General features: G+C 39.3%; 1 protein-coding gene across 1 annotated transcript in view; it reads right to left on the reverse strand.

Annotated features, from left to right (window-relative positions):
* Positions 1-20,936, reverse strand: part of notch2 (notch 2) — an 83,795-nt gene that overhangs the window by 19,570 nt on the left and 43,289 nt on the right. The window contains exons 3-14 of the mRNA XM_002939080.5: positions 20,640-20,899; positions 19,688-20,023; positions 17,757-17,879; positions 16,451-16,684; positions 14,461-14,616; positions 12,484-12,672; positions 11,359-11,472; positions 3,821-3,934; positions 3,461-3,694; positions 1,480-1,590; positions 481-673; positions 175-320 (exon numbers count right to left, since the gene is read on the reverse strand). Coding sequence (XP_002939126.3) covers positions 175-320; positions 481-673; positions 1,480-1,590; positions 3,461-3,694; positions 3,821-3,934; positions 11,359-11,472; positions 12,484-12,672; positions 14,461-14,616; positions 16,451-16,684; positions 17,757-17,879; positions 19,688-20,023; positions 20,640-20,899 — 2,210 coding nt within the window. The remainder of the gene's footprint in view (positions 1-174; positions 321-480; positions 674-1,479; positions 1,591-3,460; positions 3,695-3,820; positions 3,935-11,358; positions 11,473-12,483; positions 12,673-14,460; positions 14,617-16,450; positions 16,685-17,756; positions 17,880-19,687; positions 20,024-20,639; positions 20,900-20,936) is intronic.

A 20,936-nucleotide genomic window follows, 5' to 3' on the forward strand; every position in this document is an offset into this window, starting at 1 on the left:
CTAGCAGCTTTCTTCTGGTTCCCTGGTTCCTGTCTCAGCACCAGTAAAACCCTCTCAGTTTTCATTAAAATAATCAGCTTTAAAGGGCTCTTACCAGTAACTAAATTACTTTAATAGTATGTTCTCTGGTTCTGGATGGAAAAAAATTATCTACATTTTTCCACATTCGCTTACCCTTGAACCCTTTCTTGCAGGAGCATCTGTATCCATTCACCAGGTTATCGCATGTCCCCCCATTCTGACAGGGGTTGGAAAGACACTCGTTTTTATCCACCTCGCATTTCTTGCCTGTCCAGCCTGGTTGGCAGAGACACTTGTACCTGTACAAATAATAGTGGATATGTAAAAGCTGTAAGGACATAGGAGAAGTGTGATCAGCCAATATCATTCTATGTTTTCCAATAGCCGGGCCTATACTATATTGCACCAGGATAATTTGCTGAATGAACTCATGATAAACACAAGAAAAATGTGACCCACCCATTGACGTCATCTGTGCAGTTGCCGTGGATACATGGGTTATTGACACATTCGTCCACCTGCGAAAAACAGCTGGGCTGGCGAAATCCCTCCGGACAGATACAGCGAAATCTGTTCTGTTCATTTACGCACGTTCCTCCATTATGGCAGGGGTTTGAGGCACACTCATCAATGTCATCTTTACACTGAGGGCCTAGTAAATGCAGAATGAATGATATTATTGTGGAGCGAATAAAAGTAACTTGTTAGAGGGCAAGTCTTGTATCCTGAATTTGTGATCCCGTGATGTAACCCATACAATCATGTGAGAACGGGACAATGATTTCTGCTGTGTAATGCTTAGAGCTGAAATAATAGCAGAGAGGTGACCTTGCTTGAATGTTCATTTACATTTTTGGGATATTTCAGTAAAACCTAAATAACATATTAAAATGGGCATGTCAAATATGATAAAGGTATCACATTGACATGCCCATCAAGGCACTCTGGTTGTCACTAGAGGTCTCCCTTTCACTAGTCATGCTCAGATTGGGAAGGGCTACTTCAGCTACACAGAATAAGCCTCTAAAAATGTATCATATTAATTAAGTAAATGTAACTTGTATATATAAAATGTACTTATTTCCTAAAAAATATGATAACAATAATAACTCTAAGCCTATAGAGCAGGCGGCAGGGACAGGGCTTTTTGGCCTATGTGCCTCCCTCCCCCACCCCTTTTGAATTTAGTGCAGCCTGCGTTAGGCAAAACTTCATTCTGCAGCTCTCTGCACTCCGCAAAGGCCTGCGAATATTCACCCAATACCCCACGCAGTGCAAAAAAATATTTCTGTTTGCGGTTTTCATTTGCACTATGCACACTGCATGGGTAAGTGCCCCCTCACGAATGACTTTTTTTCAACTTTCTAATAGAAAGAAATAGATAATATCCTCATGTTTACCAGGAAATATGTTTCTCTATTAGTATGTATAAAATATTTTCAACCAAAAACACTCTACCTGTAAATCCTGGGGAGCAGACACAGTCGTAGCGGTTTATCCCATCCACACAGTTCCCATAGGTGCACGGGTTGCTTGCACAGTCATCAACATTCTTCTCACATCTTGGCCCTGCAAGACAGAAATAGGAATCAAGCCCGGGTCACCTCACAAATCCAATTTGTTTCACCAGAAAAAAAAAAAGTTGAAAAAAAAAGAATTGAGCAGACTGGTTTTGTTTGACTTCAATGCATTTGGCAAAGTTTTACCATTTCACTAACAAAACAGCCCAGTTTCATTTATAACTAGAGAAGATATACCCCATGTTTAAGAAGGATTTTTTACAATGCATTTTAATCTATAGCCTGCTGTTTGAATTAAGAAATATCTATAGTTTCTGGCACTAAACAAGAATATGTAGCCAGTTTCACTTTAGCACTTCCTGCCATCCTGATCCCAAAGAACTTCAAACCAAAAACTAATTACCAGTCCACTGATAAGCCCTTGATAATGAGCTGCTCATAGGTTGCTGCTTGGAGAAGGGAGTTTTGTTTGTTTAAAGGTAGATAGGGAGTTCAGAACAAATTGCTCAATTTATTAAAGAAGGGAGTAAGTCCAGTAAACATAGCCCAACTTTCAAATGAGTGCTTTATAAATGGCAAAAAATAGAAAAACAAAAAACATGTTTTCAAATGAAAACTATAGGCAGAATGTAATTTTATGTATCTACTCTTTTAGGTATATACTGTCCCTTTAAATATCAGACAAAATGATGTGTCTTTATCAGCAATAAATTAGAAGTAAAATTATTTGTGGCCATTGGGGGTGCTGTTGGTCTTTTATCAAGGGTGATTATTCAGGGTTAGCAGTTTAAAGACAAGCAATAAATACAGGTACATGGAGGGAAAGTAGTGAGCAAAGGTCCATATAGGGGGAGAATGATCATACATCTCCTGAGGCCATGGTTATAGGAAATATAATATGCCATACAGAGAAGGCTTTGGAGAGTGCTTTGGGCACACCAGTATAATGATCCCTTAGACACACACAAAATTACATTTGATGAAGGCTGATGGTGCAATCATATCTTATACTGTATGTATGTGAATGGGCAGTGTCTGAGCAAAGAAAGTTGGGATATGCTGTCCTGTATTGCTGTATATTTATTGTTCCAAGCCAATCCCAAGGAAGCTGCACTGTGATAAAATGCTGTTTTATCTCACTCCCCCCCTTTGTGAACACAGACACAGTCACTTTCACAGGCTGTTATCTTGACTGGTATTCTCATCAGCTTTTCCCCGCAGCCTGGAAATCCTGAAAATTGCAAAGAGCTGCGTGCAATTCATCCCTAGTAACAGTATCAGCACCACCAAGTAATGCTAACACCCACTGGGGGCATTCTGCATAAAATGGCAGCTCCTCAGTGCTTCATAAATATCATAACCATCTGCCTAATAAACATGTCCAAAATATCAAGCCATATCATGAGTATCCTGCAGTATTATAAACTTTATACTTGTATCCCACATATAAACAGAGAGAGAGATTAAACACCTGGGTAGTTTTGATATATTTACCCTAGATCAGCATGGTGTTCTGCTGCACTGAGATTTATTTTAGAAAGTATATGAAAAGTACAAAATACAGATTGGCTCCCAGAAACCTCCTTATCTTCTAGAGATTTCCAGTTCCTAGCTTCTCTAGTCAAACAGCTCCTCTGTGACTAAAGAGCAATTTATTATGCAGAGAGGAGTGCACTTGGAGGTAAAGTGAAACTAAATCAGTTCTTGCCTCTCATAGTACAAGGTCTCCAAATTCAGACCCTATCCTCCAGAGTAACAGTGTTGAGGGACAGGTGTAAAATTGTTCATGCCCCATGAGGAGTAAATTAGAACAAACAGGCCCAGACTAGCAATCTGTGGATTATAGCCAGATGGGCTTTTAGAACAAAAAAAGATTGTAAAAAGTGCTAATAATCTGGTTAGAGTATTTCTCCACTTACCAGATGTTCCAGGTAGGCAGTTACACTGATAGCCATTGACAAGGTCAACACAGCGGCCTTCATTGAGACAAGGGTTACTCAGGCATTCATCGATCTGGTCGCTGCAAATGGCACCCATATAGCCAGGCTCACAAATGCACGTATAGGAATCAATGCCATCTTGGCATGTTCCATAATGACAGGGTGGTGGTTCACAGTTGTTGATATTTTCTTCGCACAAAACACCTGTGAAGCCTGCAAAAGCATAGAATAAGATATATATATAATTGTAAAGAAACAAAATAAATGAAGATTAAGGTACATGCACTGCTAAGCTGTCTGAGCAGACCTGTAGTTAATACCTGTAGTGATAAGGCCTACCTGTTGCACATATACAGTCATAGCCAGATGGATGATCAACGCATTTGGCACCATTCTGACATGGAGTGCTAGAGCAGTCGTCTATATCAATCTGGCACACTGATCCAGTGAAACCTGGAAAAGGACATCATGAGAAAGAGATTTTAGAACATAACAGAAGTTTACAGTGATCACTATAGAACATAAAGTGTAGCCCTTACTTTAATGTTTAAACAATACACAATTTTGATCATCACACACTTTCTTTGAAGATCCTGTCATCTAATATTTAAAGCCCATCCAATGTACCTAATCCAGCACTGGCCTGTGTAGGGTTCTTTATATTTAAAGCACATCCAATGTACCTAATCCAGCACTGGCCTGTGTAGGGTTCTTTATATTTAAAGCCCATCCAATGTACCTAATCAAGCACTGGCCTGTGTAGGGTTCTTTATATTTAAAGCCCATCCAATGTACCTAATCCAGCACTGGCCTGTGTAGGGTTCTTTATATTTAAAGCCCATCCAATGTACCTAATCCAGCACTGGCCTGTGTAGGGTTCTTTATATTTAAAGCCCATCCAATGTACCTAATGCAGAACTGGCCTGTGTAGGGTTCTTTATATTCAAAGCCCATCCAATGTACCTAATGCAGCACTGGCCTGTGTAGGGTTCTTTATATTTAAAGCGCATCCAATGTACCTAATCCAGCACTGGCCTGTGTAGGGTTTACCTTATCAACAACAATCTGACTTGCCCTGCTCTGCATTTTATTGTAAATTTCAAAACAGCTCTTGGTGAAGAGCCTGCGTTCATAATGCAATAAATATATTTAAAAGCTTTCCAGCCTTTTTGAACTCAATGTGGGGCATTCACAGATGCTGTTCAGTTCAGTACTATATACCATGTGGTGGAAATTTCCAATTTAGCGAACAGGTAGTGAACCACTGAGCTTCCTAGCATTGATCAGTACTAAGCAGCAGTGGTGAACATATAACATGTGTGAATAAAATTCAGAGCAAATGAGGAACCAGTTGCTAGTCATAGCTCTCCACCAAGGATTGTTATGTTTTATTCAAAGCAATACATCTGGGTTAGGAAACCAACTATGGTCAGTCCAGGAAATTGTAAAAGATGCATTCATGAGCAGTAAAGCTGTCATTACTATTTTAAGAGGGCCAAAGAAAACTTTAGGCTAATGTCCTACGGGGATTTTTAAAAAGTGAGTTGCAGCTACAAGTCGCTCATCTTTTCCTAACAAACGCTTACTAGAGATTTCAACAATGGAGCGATTCTATTTCCCACAAATCCAGGTGTCAAATTCCTGCCCACAATTAGAAATGACACTCGGGAAAAAGGGCCTCATAGCAATTCGGAGCGATAAGCGATTTGAAGTAGTATCGTCGGTTTAGGTACTGGCGATTTATATTCTTCTCTATGTAGAGACAAAATGAGCGACTTGTCGCTGGAGCCCACTTTTTAAAAATCTCCCCGTGGGACATTAGCCTTAAATCCACCAGCTGCACCAAACTTCTACATATTCTGGTGAATAAGTAGACAGCCATCTAGTGGGAACCTTATTATTATGATATAAGACATGGAGCAAAAGCAATTGAATATGATATCATGCAGGCCCATTTAGTTACTTCAGATAAATAGACATAGTGCATACATAAAGTTGTATTGTTATAATTACTATCAACAGCTGTTTCTTCTTCTAAATCTGTCTCTGTACCAATTGTACATACACCAATTGGGACTAGAGTTTACATTTATGTGGAGCAATAAACAATTCAAAATTCAGTTCTCACAAACGCAATCTGCAATATATAAATTAGGACTTGGAAGCCATATCTTAAAGAAAATATATGACCAATAAATTAGCCAGTTCCTCTGTATGAACATCATTGCTTATTACCTGAATAGAGGCTTTCTAACACTATGCTGTCCCACGAACCATGTGTTTTGGCTTACACCATACCGACCTTTATCCTTACATACACTTTCCTTTATTATGTTTCTCCTGCCAATTTGAGCTGAATGCATTAAAAGCTCAAACTTAGCACATTACCGCCACCCTATAACCCCATTATTATGAAAGCCAATATTTTTTCCATAAGGCCATTTAGTGGTTGCATTCCATCACTGGCTAAAAACATATTTCCCTCACTTTTAACAAAGGGAGAAGCCTATGTGGGATAAATGGTGCAAAGTTTACTCAGCTCTTCTCAACTGGGAGTCTGTGTGTCTGGGACAGTTTGGGCAGCAAGCTGTGAGATTCATTATACTTAAAGCAAAACACAACCATAAACCTGTTTATAATCATCTACAGTGTGAACTTGATGCTCATTAATTCCACAGTACTAAATCTTTGCGTTGCTGGGTAGTTGGTCAGACATTAGAGCTATTCTTCCATACCCGAATAGTTTGTCAGGAGAGTGCAGTTCTGGTAATCTGGCCATTTGGTTACTCAGCTTTGGCAGGTTGCTCACCCAAACTGATTTTGAGGGTCCACATACATATAACATGAAACAGTTTGGTTGGATATGGACCAAATGTTTGAAAAGTATGTGCAAGTGTGACTATAGCCTAAATGATTAGTCTTTATGATCTGTCACTTAGCCAGCTACCAATGGGCTTTTAGTCTGGACACTTTAGGCCTGGGGTCTTCTTTATAATTTGGAGCTCCATTACGCAAAGCTACTAAAAAAAATGAAAAAAACCCAATAGGGTTGTTTTGCCAACAACATAGATTCATGCAGCTTAGTTACCATCCAGTAAAAGCTACTGTTCATTATTACAGAGAAAAGGAAAATTTGTCAAAAAATAAGAACTGTTTGCTAAAACAGGACACTGGATAATAGGTTCCACATCTGTACGAAGTCATCAGTTAAACATACACAATGGTCAGTTATACTTTAGCCATAGTTTATACTGTTGTAATATAATTTACAATGATTTTGTTAAAAAGATGGTCTACCACCTTTCAAGTGGATCTGTACAAACATATTAGAAGAAATACGATACATTTAAGTACCATGATTAGTGCTGGAGGCCATTTTTTTAGGACATTAATCAGTGACACATTGGCGAAGACTGAAAAGGACAAGACCAATGTCCATAAAACCTAGACATGTAGGAACAAGAAGGAGCAGAGTAGGACCTGTGGTGATGAGCATAAATGTGAGAAGCCCCTGGGAAAAACAGTGCATTTTTATGATGGCAAAGGAAACAGAATAAGGGATATAAAAGGCAATGTGCAGGGCCACAAGGCTAGCCTGAAGAAATAACATGTCATGGTTTGAAGTTTTAATAACTAATCAAATAATAAACAAGGCAGAGTTAGGAAGGAATTTGAAAGGTGATGTCAAATGGCAAGCAGTAGATAAGCTAAGTGCTAAAAAGGCCTCGGCTCAGGGATCACTCTGATTTGTAACTTTCAACTTGTTTATTTTACATATCTTGTTAAAAAATCAGAATAAGATAGTAGAGGAGAAAATATTCATCAGGATTCATGGAATTTTATATGTACTGCACCTACTGGTTCTCATGGTAACTGACAAAATAAACACAGATCAATGAGTGCTATAAAGTATAATAAAAATCTGCTGGCCCGACAGGGGTGTAGAAGCTGAGTCAATGGTGAAATGATGAGCTTACTGTGCTTAGATGTCATATAGGAACTTGCTTAATAAGCAGGAAGAACCCTCTGTGACTTGGGGAGATGGTTAGGGCACGTGCCAGAGGAACTACAGTGATACACTCACATGTTGGTGTTTCACAATGAAAAGTGGCAAAGGAGATACTGACATGCAAAACTAAGACAAAACATCAGCTAGGGGCAGTTAGGGTTGAAAGCACAATGCCGACAGGCAGCTCTGAGTCATCAGATGCCTACAAATATCACTGAAGGGTGTGATAAGACAGCAATGTCATCAAGTACAGGTGATTCAGCAACTAACAGACAAAAAGACTAGTGTCACCAATGCAATAAAACACTACTAGTACTAGTGCCCAGTGTTTGCCCCTCTGAGTGGAATGCTTTTTTTTGCAAGTTACCTATATATATTTCTTACGCATGCCTAAAATGCCCAGGGTGCAACCACTTTCTATGTCCTGAGAGAGAGAAAATGATCCACCGTGTTATTGTGAAAAGGAACTTTGGCTTAGTAAATATCAGGACCGGAACATTTTCTCCCTCAAGACACCGGGTTGGTTGACATCTCTGGTAATGAATCTAATTTTACTACAATAAACTTGTTTGCTTCCGCACAACTCAGCCAACAACGAACACCAGATGCGGCCGCGCCATTATACCAAGAAAAATAAGATAGCGACATTTAGGTAGGAAATACAAAGAAGGAAAGTGAATTGCCATTACTGTGCTACAAATGCTGGCACGCCTTGCAGTTAAACAGGTAATTGGACATGTGGGGCTTGAGGCAACAGACTAAATATTTGTTTCCGCGTACAACAATCTGATAGAACAATAGGTGAACATTTGACAATTTCAAGATCATTGTACTTCTGGATCTGCAGCCTTGCCTTAGGACAGTTTCTGAAGATAGCAAACATTCTTTTCTAACCCACATCTCTGTGGGCCCAGCAGAGCACTACACATTTTGCTACGTGAGTAAACCAGCTGAACTCATTTCGCATAAAGCTACTTTAGCCAACAATCACAAGTCTACAGAGCTCTGGATTATAAACGCTGAACAAACATGAAGTCTGGCAAAGTGCTTGCTATTGTTATTCTAAGCAGGGGCACCGGCAGTTCCAGTTCAGGGAGAGTCTTACAGGGAGTGGATAATCTCAGCGTCTTCCACATTAGGAACAAGTATGTCTAAGCATCTCTTGTCATGTAATGGTTTGTGGCCTTGGCACCTTACCAGCCAACAAATGTTGGCTGTTGTTGTACTTCAAGTCCAGTGTTACAGTTAAACAAGAGCTGGAGGCCTCCTGTATGGACACTGCCAATTTATGTAATTCCACCAGTCCTCAGATGGGGGAAGCGAAGCCTTCCTGCATTGTTAGGGGCCGCTGTTTTCTAATGCCTGGCCAGCCAACAATTAAGGCACTAATGATGGATTAGTAGCTCTACAAAGAAGGTAATTACAATGTCAGCAAACGTGTATTAACTATCAACAGGGAGATACAGAGGCATACCTAAAGACTTGGTCCTAGCGAGTGGTATACTGATATATTTGAGCATAAAGGCAGTGGGGGAATGACGGTCATGTATTTTGGAGGGGGGAACAAAAATCTTCTTTTTTTGGGGGGAAGCCTGGGTAAGTGCCATTACTACAGCCCCACCAGAGCCATCCACGAACAACTGAATTATACCTTTATCCTCTCTATTAGAATTAATAGGGCTCAAGCTTCTTTATACTGCTGGAAGCACCCTTCTTTTGCTGCTCACACAAATGGCACACCCTTAAAGCTGTAAATGATTTAAGTCATAGGGGCTGATTTACTAACCCACGAATCCGAATCTGAATGGGAAAAATTCTGATTGGAAAACGAACATTTTGCGACTTTTTCATATTTTTTCGATTTTTTTCGTCGCCGTTACAACTTTTCGTAAATTGTTGCGACTTTTTCGTAACCATTACGACTTGCGCGAATTGTCGCGACTTTTTCGTAGCCGTTACCATTTGCTCATATCTTGTCGCGACTTTTTCGTATTGAGCGCTCGTAAACTGCGGGCAAAACTTTCAGACTTAGCATGATTTTGGAAGCCTCCCATAGGACTCAATGGCACTCTGCAGCTCCAACCTGGCCCAAGAAAAGTCACGATACTGAAGCTTGAATGAATCCGAAACTTTCGTACTCGGCGCGAAGGCTACGAAAAACTTGTGACAATTTGCGCAAGTCGTAACGCTACGAAAAAGTCGCGACAATTTACGAAAAAATCGCAAAATACCGATCATTACGAAAAAACCGCATTCGGACTCCTTCGGACCGTTCGTGGATTAGTAAATCAGCCCCTTAGTATTGCAACTGAACTCTAATAAGAAGCAGGACTGTGTTAAGTTACAACTTTTTTTTAACTGTTCATCCCAGAATGCTTTTATGAAATGATTTTATTCCCTACTAAAAAGTGTAAATTTTCACTGCTGATGCAGAAAACAGAGTATAGAATTCTGTAATTTTGCCAAATGATTAAATCTGTTTTTGTAAAGGTTTATACTTTGTCATCACTACACAAGTTATATTTTATTGTGACTCTGCCTTGATGTATATCTGAACACACCTTACACATCTGGAAAACCAGTTTGCGAATTGCCCCAGGATGTAATAGCTGACATGGGTTTAAATGCTACTTTTGCAGGGATGATAACAATCAGTGATGGCTGTGTAATGGACATAATACATTTTGTTGGATGTTATGGGCCCCTCCAGGTTCCTTGAGTTCAAAGCAGGAATGTTGAGATGACACCACCAAAACAGGAAGATATTAGTATAAGGAACTAAAGCCCCAGGGTCTCAGATATAGTTTGATAGATTTTCCTAGAATGAGATAATTCTGGCCTTTTCAGCCTGTAACCCTCCAGCTACTGTTGGATGGCATTTCCCATAATCCCAAGAAAAAAGCTAAAGAGCCAAAGCCTGGACATCCCTAAGCAAGTTAGAAAGTCTACAACACATGAGATAACGAGACTATGAAAACCCATTTATACTCTCTGACACATAAGGGTTCATTTATGAAGAGTAAGGCACAAGTATAAAGAACTTGGGGTCATTTCTTAAATTCGTGCAGCACATATTTCTTTCACAAATGGTTGTATGCGAATGTTTTCCCCTAAACGCTTACATTTTGCACTGCTGTGCCCGTCTTTCCATTGTTTTGTGAATCACAGTTTGCAGAATTGCGGCAAAAAATTCACATAAGAGACTGCGATTTGCATGAGTACGCCCTCTATGCGCGTTCATTATGTGCGAATATAGTGCAAATTTTCTCTTTTCGGATATAAATTTTCAATTTGCAAAAACAGTTTAGCGAATATTTTTTGTGCCACTTAAGATGTGGCGTAACTCGGATGCAGAGTCTGTGCATACATATTTGCAATTTGCGAATATGCCATATTTAAAAAGCTTTATTAAAATTCTCACTGTGAATTAAAATTCTGTAATTATGTTTGAACATTAAATGCACCAGTCTTGGTGAATTTTTGTAAATGACCCCCCTTGTGCCTACTCCCTACTCCTTGTCCTAGTGCGACCTGTGCATGTTTTGTGCACTTTTTGTACTTTGTCCATCCATTAGTAAATAAGACCATTAGTATTTCAGCTTATAAACATTTGCTAAAATCAATGGATTTATTATTATCATTACTAATATTGTTCAGTTACATTGTATATTTGTTTCTTATAAATCACTCATACGTTACAGTTTATTAAAGAGACAATACATAGAAGACAATCCCTATATATATATATATATATATATATATATATATATATATATATATATATATATATATATAAAGGTTAAAAAAAAGTTTTGTTATATGGATGCACCAAATTGATCATTTGCAGCCCTGGTCTCTGGTCACTCACCTGGAGGGCAAATGCACACAAAGCGATTCACTTTGTCAACACACTCTCCATTGTTCACACAGGGGTTGCTTAGGCATTCATTGATCTCAATTTCACAGTGTATTCCCTTGTAACCTGCGGGTGAACACAAAAATGCAGATTTTATCCAGGATATATCATTGTGCTGGAGTATATATTTATCATTTGCACCAGCAACTCAGAATGCAAGTAAAATGCTATACTAATTGGGGCATATTGCAAGAAAAATATCCTTATATGTTACAAGAGGGGTTTTATTATTCCCTATTATATATAACATATTAAAAAGTGGAAAATGGCAGAAAAAAGGAATAGCATTGTCCAGGGTTGAGGCCTGAGATCCCCTGGCACTCTGGCAGGCCAGCCTGGCCCTGGGGTACAGAGGGGTACAACTACCAGTCAGATACTGCAATGAGTTGATTAACGGTAGCAGTATCATTGCCATGAAATAGTATGGATTAACATATAAAATACAAAAATTACAAGAAGGAATTTAAAAGAAAAACAGAATCTCCAGTTGTACATAGTAATGAGGAAAAGTCTGTTTCTATGCTGCTGTTCAAAATGAGGATATATTTCATACCCCCTACATGGCATTTTCATGTGATATTTTTTTATGTGACCTTAACCACAGTTTAGTGGGAGTAAGAGTAGAACCACACTGAATAAACACAATTTAAAGTAAATATGGCAGCAGTGTGTTTAATCTATGCCATGAGAAATGTTACTAAGAACACTGCAACCACAATACCCCCAGTTATGGAAGAACTGAAATGTTTGCTAAGTACTATTAAGCAGACTTCCAAAATAATATACATAAAAACACGCAGCTTCCAAGAATATAGATAAAAATCAACTCAGTGCTCATTTTTGCAATTATTTTTATATAAATCTGTTCTATTTTCTTGTGTTATTTCTGATGGGTGCTTCCTTTAATTTATTGCACCGGAGAATGCTTATGGTACCGTCCTTCCTTTCTTGGGGGTAGAGCTGGCATTCGTCCATTCATAATAGTTAATGTATATAATTATTTAATATTTTATTAGAAATATTTATTAAATCGGCCCTATTGGAATTAGCCTTGTATATTACTAAAGAAGCACCTACCTGGCATACACAAACATGTGAAGCCTCCGATTTTATCCAGACAGGTGGCATCATTCTGGCATGGCTCAGATAGGCACTCATTAATGTCCATTTCACAGCGGGGCCCGGTGAATCCTTTGGAGCATTCACAATAAAAGGAACCTTCAGTATTGACACATTTTCCTGCATGCTCACAGGGATTGCTGTTAACTGTATAAAAAAAAATAAAGGGACAATATTAATATATGTTTATACATATAGCACAACTAGCTGTCCTTGCTTAAGTGAGCCAGCACACTGCACTAGGCAGCAGCTCTAAGCCACTACTCACTATAGTCTATTAAGGAATCTTCCCTGTTCCCTTTTCCATGTTTCATTATACAAGAGCAGTCATACAGGAGCAGCATATCTTTAACAACTAATAATAAAACAGTAAGGCTACTCTGAATGATTAAACAGGCACCTACTCATTATAAACCCATTCTATCTAACATGCTTGCCTTTCACCTTTACAGTAGGTCACCATCTGAAAAGTTCAGAAAAGGTTGCAAGGGAAAAACTGAACGAAGTCTCTGTTGTTCTTCTGCAGCCGGCAGTCATTAGTAATTTAATATTTCAAATGCAGATCCAGCTAAACAAGGACTGCATCTTTTTTTTCCTCGAGCTGACTGCCTCTGCCAGGCTGGTCACTTTCACCTGATTTCCTTTCCTGATGTTATCACAAGGTCTGCTTAACACGGCAGAGAGAAAATAAGGCAGCCGACTAACCGGATCCAGCAGGAAAGGGTATGGTGAGAGGCTACATTCCACTAAAGGCAGAAACCTCGGGTTAACGATCCAACTCAAATAAAACTGTGCCCAAATACAGCTCCTTTTCCAACAGAGCTTTATTGAAGCGATTATCCAGCCGGCATGTGAAAGGTATGATTAAATGTCTTGGATCGTAATGTTAGATATGTGCTCTGAATATAATCCCACAATGACCTTATGAGTTTAGCAGAAAGTGCAGCTTTCATATTGAACCGTTATTGCCTGGATTTCAGGGATTTTAAAATAGATATAAAATACAGGGGGAAATAAAAACTCCAAGGCTCTTTTATACCTCAGCACAACTGGGTACAGGCTGAATAATACTTATTGTCTAAAATAAAAGAAAGTGGCTGATAAAGAAGTGTTACAGTTGCTATTGTGCTATGGGAGAAGAGATCAATTATACCAGTGCTTATAGAAGAAAGAGCTGTAGGTGAGTTTTTATACCAGAAAAGAAAAGGTGATTAGGTGCTTGGGAGAAGTGAAAACAATGGAGGATGGAAGAAGGCATGGATACTGGAGCTGTATAGAAAAAAGTAATATGGGACACAAGAAGGAACAATAACAAGAGGAGCTTAGAAGGGAGAATAGAACCTGGAGCCATGGTGGATAAAATGGCATGGGAGCTGGGGAGGAAGAAATGACATGGAGGTTGGGAGGATAAACTGAATAGAGAACAGAAAAGGGAATGTACGAATAGATTATGGAGCTGAGAAGGAAATGGTGATAAGGATAAGCTGGGGAAGGAACTGATTACAGGAAATGGTGAGGATCAGGTGTAACAGAATATGCTGAGGTGATACAGAATGGGTAATTAAAGCTGGTCATACACAGGCTATTGTAAGCAATGGACCAGCTTATTGGCACCTTATCGGTCCGTGTATGGGGGCCGCACAATGGCCTGTCTGACCGATACATGGCCTAAAAATTGGCCAGATAATGATTAGGCAGGTTAGAAATCCAGTTTGGCGAGGACCACATTGGCATGTTGGTACACTCCTTTACTTACAGGTTCCCCCAGTAGGATCCAATCTTTGTTCAGGAACCAAGTATTGTATCATCCTGATTTTAGCCCACTGCATTGGTGGATCAAGTAAAGATCCACCATGGGGCAATATCGCTAGCTAAGAGATTCTACATTGCTTGTATCTGTAGTGTTCATCCAGGGAAAGAAGTGAATATACTCACCCAAAGAGCATTCATCTATGTCCTCTGTGCAGGCAGTCCCTTTGTACCCAGAGGGGCAAGTGCAAATGGCTTGTCCAGTCAGAGGGTTGGTATCACACAAAGAGCCCATGTGGCAAGGATTACTAAAGCAGGCATCATTTTTGTGACACAGGAGTCCTGAAAGCAAAGAAATAAATGTTAGTGTGAAATGTTTAGTCTATAATGTGCCTCAGTGCAATGTGGTAGTTAATAAATTCCCATCAACTTACTGAGATTCATATGTATCAGATGGTACTGGAGACATCACTGTCAATCATACACTTAACTAACTAAGTGGCCATACCCCAGCAAAACTCCTTAATGATAACTGGAACCACATCTTTTCATGGAATGTTCTGTTCCTTCAAATTCAAGTTATGCCCCTTGGGCTACAATACATGCACACCTAATTGCCCAGCTAATGGCAACATCTGGAATGCACATCTTGTGTGTCTGACTGACATTTGTGATGATTCATCTGAACTAAAGCACTTACTAGAAGCATATGGTAATATGGGCAGTGATCTCAGAATGTTCATTTAGAAAAGAAAAGCCCAGTTAACACTGTACAGAACATAACAATGCATGCAGGATGCTGCCGCTTTGCAGAGCGATTTGACAAAATTAGATAACTGGGCAGCAAACTGGAAAATGAGGTTCAATGTTGATAAGTGCAAAGTTATGCACTTTGGTAGAAATAATATAAACGCAAATTATCTACTGAATGGTAGTGTGTTGGGGGTTTCCTTAATGGAGAAGGATCTAGGGGTTTTTGTTGATAACAAGTTGTCTAATGCCAGGCAGTGTCATTCTGTGGCTACTAAAGCAAATAAAGTGCTGTCTTGTATAAAAAAGGGCATTGACTCAAGGGATGAGAACATAATTTTGCCCCTTTATAGGTCCCTGGTAAGGCCTCACCTTGAGTATGCAGTGCAGTTTTGGGCTCCAGTCCTTAAGAAGGATATTAATGAGCTGGAGAAAGTGCAGAGACGTGCAACTAAACTGGTTAAGGGGATGGAAGATTTAAACTATGAGGTGAGACTGTCGAGGTTGGGGTTGTTTTCTCTGGAAAAGAGGCGCTTGCGAGGGGACATGATTACTCTGTACAAGTACATTAGAGGGGATTATAGGCAGTTGGGGGATGTTCTTTTTTCCCATAAAAACAATCAGCGCACCAGAGGTCACCCCTTTAGATTAGAGGAACGGAGCTTCCATTTGAAGCAGCGTAGGTGGTTTTTCACGGTGAGGGCAGTGAGGTTATGGAATGCCCTTCCTAGTGATGTGGTAATGGCAGATTCTGTTAATGCCTTTAAGAGGGGCCTGGATGAGTTCTTGATCAATCAGAATATCCAAGGCTATTGTGATACTAATATCTACAGTTAGTACTAGTGGTTGTGTATATATAGTGTATGTATGTGAGTGTATAGATTGGTAGGTGTGGGTTAAGTGTGCTGGGTTTACTTGGATGGGTTGAACTTGATGGACACTGGTCTTTTTTCAACCCTATGTAACTATGTAACTATGTAACTATATGATGTCTTCTGGAAACATCACATATAAAATATACAAACTGATCAGGCCTCAGACATAATTTACTCCTCTGGCTTATGTAATTACTGTAGCTCAGGTATAAATGATGTTAACAGAAAACAATAAGTAAACTGCAATGTTTAGCTATGATTCACACAACTAAAAAAAGAAAAAAAGAAGCAACAAAAAGAACAAAACAAACAGCAATATAATAGTCTGTTTAAACGCAGTGGGTAATGTAGTAACATGGGCAAGATTGCCTGGTTCCAGTTATCCTTAGAAGGGCATGATATACCAATAAGTTTTAGGAAAAATCACAGCAAGAGAAGACAATTTAACACACAAACACCCATAGTCTAAAGGATCTGCAGTCAACCAACACCTTTCAAGCAGAGAAGAGTTGGCAAAGGCAGATAAGTGTTGCATTGTTTCTGGTACTTACCAATCTTTCCTTCTGGGCAAACACATATAAAGGAAGCAACTCGATCAATACAAGTAGACCCATTGGCACAGGCAGCAGTGGCACAGTCATCGATATTCTGGCTGCAATCATCCCCACTCCATCCATTTACACAGACGCAGTTGTAGCCTCCATTGCTGTTGGTACAAGTCCCACCATTTTGGCAAGCATTGGGCTGGAGTTGGCACTCATCAACATCCTCTGTGCAAAACTGGCCTGTCAGGAGTATTAATATACTAAATATCAGCATTCTGTCTATAAACATGGTCACATTACATAACATATATTTCAAAAGCCTAGTTTCTATAAATACATTAATACAGGTTTGCTCAAAGCAGAAAACATGTTTAGGTGTCCCAATTTAAGGTTCATTTACTAGTGCTATAAACCTGTTTCCATAAAAACTATATTGCAACTGTGATATCAAATGCACAGTGCCAGGTACATTTTATAAGTGTTGCATAGTCTGTGCACACCTCTGAGATTTGGAGAGTTTATTGCTGTATTTTTACCTGACTTACAGGTCAGTAGTTGGTTTCTATTATCTGCATTCTCCTGCCAAGGACCATGGGACACGTTAAGGCCAAATTCAGACCTTATAAAACCTATGGATACGTACTGCTCCAAAGTACTGAAGTTTATCTAGAGGGGAGTGATAATGTCGGCCAATTAAAGCTTCTGACTTCTGCCATCCAAGCCCAATTCGGCAGATTGTGGTATGGTGCCCACAATAAAGCCCCTCTAACCGATATCTAGCCAAAAATTAGGCCAGTTATTTATTGGGCAAGTTTGAAAATCCACTAAGGAGAAGACTAAGTATTTGACCTAAAAAAAAATCTTGCAGTAAGTTCTGAGATTCTGCTTAATGACAAACAGAATCAAGAATCTGAGGCATGGTTAATAATTATATATTAACAGTATTTATATCAGAGATGTCCCATCCAACTGCTGCTTAGGAATAGCACTCCCAAGCACCAAATGTTGGAGCCAACATGCAGGTTAAATATCCCTGAGATTCCACAGGCTCATCCTTCTCTAAGTGTAGCTCTGTGAAGGCCAGCTTGCATTAATCCGATGATCAGCCTACACTTGTCACTATGAGGAATAATTGCCCATTCTGTTTTCATTTTCAGATTATGCCAAATTATCAGCTGTGCTATTGCACATTTTTTTTTGTCCAAAATGTTTGTTCACAGACCCTTACAAGGAGTAATAATTGGATAAATTAGTCACAAATGACCTTATTCATGTGGTCTGAAATATGGCTGCTTTATCCCCTTTATCTTACCAGTCCACTGGGGAGGACACCTGCAGTTGTAGGTGTTCACCCCATCCACACAGGTTCCACCATTCTGGCACTTATGACTGGGACAATCATCTATGTTGGTTTCACAGTTTTTCCCATCAAATCCTGCATTAAAATAAGAAATATATACAAATCTTAGGCTGATACGGAATATATACAAATAACAAATAAATATCACATACTTTATAAGATGTGTTGTATAAATTATCTAAATATAGACTAGGGGGCTGATTTACTAACCCACGAATCCGACCCGAATTGGAAAAGTTCCGACTTGAAAACGAATATTTTGCGACTTTTTCGTATTTTTTGCGATTTTTTCGGATTCTGTATGAATTTTTCGGATCCAATACGATTTTTGCGTAAAAACGCGAGTTTTTCGTATCCATTACGAAAGTTGCGTAAAAAGTTGCGCATTTTGCGTAGCATTAAAACTTACGCGAAAAGTTGCGCATTTTTCGTAGCGTTAAAACTTAACGCTACGAAAAATGCGCAACTTTTCGCGTAAGTTTTAACGCTACGCAAAATGCGCAACTTTTTACGCAACTTTCGTAATGGATAGGAAAACTCGCGTTTTTACGCAAAAATCGTATTGGATCCGAAAAATTCGTAAAGAATCCGAAAAAATCGCAAAACATACGAAAAAATCGCAAAGTACCGATCATTACGAAAAAAACGCAATCGGACTCCATTCGACCCGTTCGTGGGTAAGTAAATCAGCCCCTAGGTGTAAAAAGCATATATACATTACATATAAATTAACCAGTACAGCTTGCAATCTAAAAGAGATGGGGTGATGAGACGGAAAGTGCATAAATATTTGGCTAAAATCCAGCTTACAAAATGTGGGAAAAGTCATAACAACGAATACCATCCCTATTAAGAATCAATATTGTTTTACATGTTGCTCCAGCCTTACTGGATGTATTTTTGTGTTCTCCGCATAAGCTGCAGTCACTGTCATTTTTGTGTTGCTATATCTGATGTAACAGCAGCCTTTATTTTAACACTGGGGTTTCTTGAGAAGCTATTTTGGAATGTGTAGCTTTGTGGTTGTCAACCTCATTTAGCATCTATTACATTTTGTCTCAAACACAGTTGGAGGGCTGAAGCTGGATCAGCAAAAGGAAATTTTAAAGCACACATTTTATAGGAGTTTCATTGTTACAGTGTTTGACTAGGGCTGTCTACTGGCTTTTGGGGCCACATTATTTATATAAAGTAAAACTGGTGTTTAACTTGTATAGGGGGCTGGCAATTGTTCTCAGCAAAAACTTAAGGCTTTCAAGATGGAGTTACATTTAGGGTGAAGTCACACAGAGTTACTAGTAGCAGATACTAAAAAAGACAATGCTGATTATTTACTGATAATTTTCTCTATGTGTGTTTTAGCAGAGGCAACTGTCAGTATTATCTATGGCAAGGTATTTCCTGGCGTTTATTAGCTTTCAAAAAGTAGCTGCTACTAGTAGCCCTGTGTGTCTTCACCCTTAGGGTAAAAACACATGGAACTACTTAGTAGAAGCTACTTGTCACAACTACTACGCACCAGAAAATACCCTGCCATTGCCTCTGCTAAAACACATGTAGAGACAATTATCAGTAAATGATCATCATTGTATATTGCTGTAGCTGTGACAAGTAGCTCCTACTAGTAGCTCTGTGTGTCTTCACCCTTAAGCATTTTTTCTCTATCTAATCTTAGTATATCTGGTAACCTACAGCCCCAGTTCCTTGTCAAAAGCTTCTGACTCCTATAAACACAGGCATGTAATATTATCAAATATTATCGCACAGGAGTTTAATGAGCAAATGCAGATAAGCAAAATGTGTAAATTTTTTTATAATACTTTTGAACATAGAACAGGGAAACATAGCCTGATTATTATTATGGTCTCAGACATGACTATTACCTGGCAGGCAGTTGCATTCATAGGCAAATTCACTAGTCTGACGGCAGGTGCCACCATTCATACATGGGGAAGGAGAGCAGGGGATGAAGGGGCTCTCACAGCGCTGACCAGTGTAACCCGGGTGACACTGACACCTGTAGGACCCAGGAAAATTCTCACAAGTTCCTCCATTTTTGCACATCCCTGGCGGGCCACACTCGTTCACATCCACTTCACACTTGAGGCCGGTGTATCCAGCCTGACAAGAACAGGTATACTGGTTCTCATTGGGGATGCAGGTACTGCCGTTGGCGCATGGCTGAGAGGCACAGGCATCAATGAATTTGCAATCATTTCCTGCCGAAAGGGAAACAAAAGAACTTGAGATGGTGCCTGGGACAAACGAACTGCATGCAACCCATATTTTACGCTTCACTATTGAAATGGTGCAGCTACACAACTTAAAAGGAGAACTAAACCCTAAAAATAACTATGGCTAAAAATGCCATATTTTATATACTGAACTGTACCAGCCTAAAGTTTTAGAATCTCAATAGCAGTCATACTAAATTCACTGGTTGCTGAGCTGCCATGTAGTAATTATCTATATTTATTTCTAATCAGCCTTATATTGTGACTTTTATATTCATGTGCAGTGAATCGGCAGAAAAGAAGATGTTGAGCTACTGGGGCATCTTATTATAATAAAAATAATTACACATACGCATGGGTGTATATAATTAGTAATGCTATTTAAAAATAAACATAGAAATTAATTAATATAGAACTATTTGTGCTGTAACCCCTCCCTAAAGAAAAACTGAGTAGCACTGCTTCTTATTGTCTATGCTGGTAATAAACATTAAATAAGGTAATATATCCCCTTTACAGATCAATATTTGTTCAGAACTGTAGTATCTTACAAATGACAATAATTTTAATATAACATGGAAAATGATAAGAAACTTCCTACCTCTCCATCCAAAGGGGCAGATACAGTCATAGAGTTCCAGAGTAAGCAGGTGGCAGGTGCCCCCGTTCATACAAGGCTGAGTAAGGGAGCAGACATTGGCAACTGGCTGCTTGCAGTTCTCCCCGCCGAATCCTGGGGCGCAAGTACACACACCTTTAGACAGGTCAGAGCTGACTTTACAGGTGCCGCCATTGAGGCATATGGTTTCTTGGCAAGGGTTTTGCAGTTGGCAGTATTTTCCAACAAATGCATCTGTGCATCTAAAGGCAAGAGAGAATAGAAATTACATCACTAAGC

Source organism: Xenopus tropicalis, chromosome 4 (genome assembly GCF_000004195.4).
Source record: "Xenopus tropicalis strain Nigerian chromosome 4, UCB_Xtro_10.0, whole genome shotgun sequence".
Taxonomy (NCBI): domain Eukaryota; kingdom Metazoa; phylum Chordata; class Amphibia; order Anura; family Pipidae; genus Xenopus; species Xenopus tropicalis.